The sequence below is a fragment of the Lathyrus oleraceus genome, chromosome 5, assembly GCF_024323335.1.
Source record: "Lathyrus oleraceus cultivar Zhongwan6 chromosome 5, CAAS_Psat_ZW6_1.0, whole genome shotgun sequence".
Lineage (NCBI taxonomy): Eukaryota > Viridiplantae > Streptophyta > Magnoliopsida > Fabales > Fabaceae > Lathyrus > Lathyrus oleraceus.
The window spans coordinates 37,009,803-37,013,893 of NC_066583.1; the positions used below are offsets into that span (position 1 = coordinate 37,009,803).

The 4,091-nt window shown below is 34.3% G+C and overlaps 1 protein-coding gene across 1 annotated transcript; it reads left to right on the forward strand.

Annotated features, from left to right (window-relative positions):
* The first annotated feature begins 449 nt into the window (after positions 1–449).
* Positions 450–3,635, forward strand: LOC127082998 (transcription initiation factor IIF subunit beta). The gene is made up of 6 exons (XM_051023234.1): positions 450–782; positions 1,009–1,117; positions 2,500–2,633; positions 2,732–2,806; positions 3,064–3,213; positions 3,337–3,635. Exons 1-6 carry the CDS (start codon positions 558–560, stop codon positions 3,454–3,456), a joined length of 813 nt encoding a protein of 270 aa, XP_050879191.1. The 5' UTR covers positions 450–557; the 3' UTR covers positions 3,457–3,635.
* Positions 3,636–4,091: the final 456 nt, after the last annotated feature.

Below are 4,091 nucleotides of genomic sequence, written 5' to 3' on the forward strand. Positions count from 1 at the left end.
TAAAAGATTATGACGCGTGTTTGGTTAAAAAAAGAGTGTGAAAATGCATTTTCGTAAATTACACGAAGATGCATTTCCTAATTAAATTTTGTCATCAAATTTGAATGTGACTAAAATACGAATTCTAAAGATAATTTTGTCTTTTCATTTAAGTGGAAAAACAATACTTTAGGTGGAAAAAATAATCCCCAATTAAACCTAAAAAATTAAAATTACATAATTTGTTTTGAAAAATATCTAACTTAATTGGCATTCTTTAAATTTAAATAAAAATTGATTTTTTAATAAACTTAGTTTCTCATGACTTCTATAATTCCGAGAAATAAACTACTCCTCATTTCCTCGATTTTCAAAAGATACCACCAAAAAACACACACTCAATAAACGGGTGTATTAGAAAATAACAATAATGCGGATAGCAATTATTATTATTATTATTATTATTATTATTATTACCCAAAAGGCCCATTTTAGTTTCAACAAATCGAAGTCAAATAAAATTGACTAGAAGAAGAAGAAGCGAAGTAAATCGTATCAGCGACAAAGAAGAACCATAGATGAAGGAAGAGAAAGAGAGAATTAAGATGGAAGAAGAAAACGGTTACGGTGGAAGTAGCGGTTCAACGCTGGAGACTTCAAAGGCAGAGAGATCGGTGTGGTTGATGAAGTGTCCGGTGGCTGTCGCTAAGTCATGGCAGAATCACCCCCCTTCTCAACCGCTCTCTAAAGTCGTTTTTTCTATTAATCCGCTGCTTCCTGAAGACGATCCTTCTCATCTTCAGGTTCTTCTTCTTTTTCACTTCGTTATTCCGATTTTAACCCTAGTTATTTGGTTTAATTTTGTTATGGATAGTTCTCTTTTTACCTTTGTCAAAACCCTATGCAGTTTGGGAAATCTAATTTCTAGATTCATCAATGTGACGTAGTTAACTCGTTTTGATTGAATGTGTTTTGCCTGTGTTGCTCTGAGAGAGTCATTGATTTCTAACTCTTTCATTATGATGTCAGTTTACAATGGAAATGTCCGGCACTGAATCTGTGAATATGGCAAAAGCTTATTCTTTGAATATGTTTAAAGACTTCGTTCCTATGTGCATCTTCTCTGAGACAAGCGAAGGTGAGAATTGCAATCTCTGCTCAATGTCGGTTGTCAGTGTTGTAGTTCCTACTAATCAATTGCAATTTCAAAATCATGGTCCATGTCTAAATAGATACACAAGAGACACACAAGAGATTGGTATCGATTGAATTCTATTAAGTTTCAAATCAAGATAAGACTCACATGTATCATAAGTTATAATATATGTGACTCTTATTTCGATTTGATGCTTTTCATAAGTTCCAGATAACCATGGTTAAACTATTATGTTATTGCGATTTGTTACTGCGTTGGTGGTTATTAAATTAGTTGAATTCTGATGTTCAAATATTTCTTTTAGTGATATATTGGTTTTTATTGTTATGATGTTAGATCATTTAAAGCCACATGAAATTAATAATTCATTTTCTTGTTTGTTTTAGACTCCAAAAATATGTTTTCATTTGTTTAAAGACACAAGGATTCCTATGCCTTTATGTCTCTAGTCTGATATCGGGGTCTTTCATTTTCTCTTAATTTCAACTGTAAGTTGTGAGAAATCTGTTTTGCAGTTCATAAAACAGAGGTGAAGTAACATGGCTTAACTTCTGCAGTTCAACTATGACTTATAGAAGACATTTTCCATAAAAATAACTATTTTTTGGCATAGTTGAGGCATAATGCACTTCCAGGCTATGTGTATTAAGATATGATTTGTTTAGACTCACACTTCCAGGCATAATGCACTTCCAGGCTATGTGTATTTAAGATGTGATTTGTTTAGACTCGCACTTCCAGGCTATGTGTATTTAAGATATGATTTGTTTAGACTCACACTTCCAGGCATAATGCACTTCCAGGCTAATGGTTTAGACTCGCACCCTCTAATGTGTCTGCCCTGCCTCGTTGTTTTTGCGGGCATGGACATTAACATAAAATTTGTATTTTTAGACTTAAAATGTGTAGTGTCTGCGGGTTCACCCCACCCTCACTTTTAGTGCGCGGCGGGCCAAGGTTGTAAGCCCGCACCCTCAACTATGCCCGTTCCGTCCCACCCTGTTTTTTGCGGGTTTTGCAGGGCGGGCCTAAACGGGACGTGCATGCCCGTTTGCCACCCCTATCAGCCATTCTTTGATCCACTACACAACTACTATTATTGTTGAGAATTGAAAGTAAATCTGACATGGAAGGTCCTTCATTTTAAGAATTTCAACAATTGTTTCATGTTAGTAAACACAAGTGCACAACTAATGTTCTTTTATTTCTTTGGAGTTCCTGATAACTTTGAGTTGTGGTCTATATTTGAAAGAAAAAAAAATCCTGAGTATTACTTTTTTCTCTACAGCTTTTTCTTCTTCTTTCAGTTGTCACAATAAAGTTTGGCTTCCTAGAGTAAGGTAATAACTTTACCTTTATTTTAGGTGACAAGGTTTCAATGGAAGGGAAGGTAGAGCATAAGTTTGATATGAAGCCACGTCATGAAAACATTGATGATTATGGAAAATTGTGCCGGGAGAGGACAAAGAAATCTATGATTAAAAATCGACAAGTACAGGTAGCATTTCATGTTTATCATTGAATTATCACTCAATAGTTATTGTTATATGTTTGAAAAAATAATTGATTCTTTGGTTCCCTTGATTCAACTGGAAGGTTATTGAGGATATTCGAGGAGTGCACATGAGGCCAATGCCTGGAATGGTTGGCTTAGTTTCATCCAATTTTAAGGTACTTATTTTGCATACGTGTTATAATGTTGAAATTCATATCACAACTCTAAAATACTGATATAATATCCACCCGTAGGTGTATTCATTATGTTATTAAAATAAAAAAAAGGCGTATTATGATACGATGACAAAATTGATGCAAATAACAAATAATTAATTGGAATTGCTCTTTGGAGAAGGTTTTTCCTGCAAATGTGTGTGCATGCATATAGTAATTCTGTGGGACTTTTTCTTATTCTTATGAAACTGTTGTAGGATAAAAAGAGGACACAGCCAGTGAAACAAACTGATACAAAGAGAACAAGAAGAGACCGGGGAGAGCTGGAGGATATTATGTTCAAACTATTCGAAAGACAGCCTAACTGGGCTTTGAAGCAACTTGTCCAAGAAACTGATCAACCTGCGGTATGTTTTTTTCCCCACCTTTTTTGTTTTAGTGCGGCATTAGAGCCTGGCCCACCCTGATTTTGGTTTCTCATAGCTCTGGCATTTAAGGTATAAGTTAGTAACCTGATGTTTTTCTTGCAGCAATTCTTGAAAGAGATCTTGAATGAACTGTGTGTATACAATAAAAGAGGTGCCAACCAAGGAACTTACGAGCTGAAGCCTGAATATAAGAAATCGGTTGAAGATACAAATGCTGAATAAGTGCTTTGTTCTTTACATTATAATTATCTGGCTTTGCATATTTTTCCGGTGTGTTTGGTCGAATTACAATGAGCTAACTAAATTTGCAAAAGTTTGGGGTATAGTTTTTGTAAAATCGTGCTGCCACCATAATATCAAAAATGCAATGAATATATTGGCTCCATAAGCTTTTCAGTTAATATTGTGTAGACTGTAGAGTAACTGGTGTACCTGTCTTTGTTTTTGGACGGTATTCTTTCCTTGGGTTACAATTTATAGCAAGTGTTTATGACCAAATTCATTTTCATGTTGTTTAGTAACACATACTGAATATTAGTTTACTTTTCTTTAATCACATGGTTTCCATACAGAGCTCCATGTATTTAAAAAAAAAAGGGTTGTTGTATTAGAAGCTGAAAAGGTTAATCATTTTAGAGTCTTTTTTTAAAGTAGTTCAATCAATGTAAGGACGAATTAAAATAGGTTTGAAAGTCGGGTACTTATATAATTGAGCATAGAACATATGAAGTTTCTCAATACATCCTCTAAACACATGAGGGATTTAGTAGAAAATAGAAAAAGATGAATGAACATTAGAGCGATCCTTGCCAAATCCACCTTGATCATTTCTTCTACACTATGATTCTTTAACCGAT

Coding starts and splice junctions, on each gene's coding strand:
- LOC127082998 (XM_051023234.1), top strand. CDS start 558: ATGAAGGAAGAGAAAGAGAGAATTAAGATGGAAGAAGAAAACGGTTAC. Junction 1,118..2,499: donor CTTCTCTGAGACAAGCGAAG/GTGAGAATTGCA, acceptor CCTTTATTTTAG/GTGACAAGGTTTCAATGGAA. Junction 2,807..3,063: donor TAGTTTCATCCAATTTTAAG/GTACTTATTTTG, acceptor AAACTGTTGTAG/GATAAAAAGAGGACACAGCC.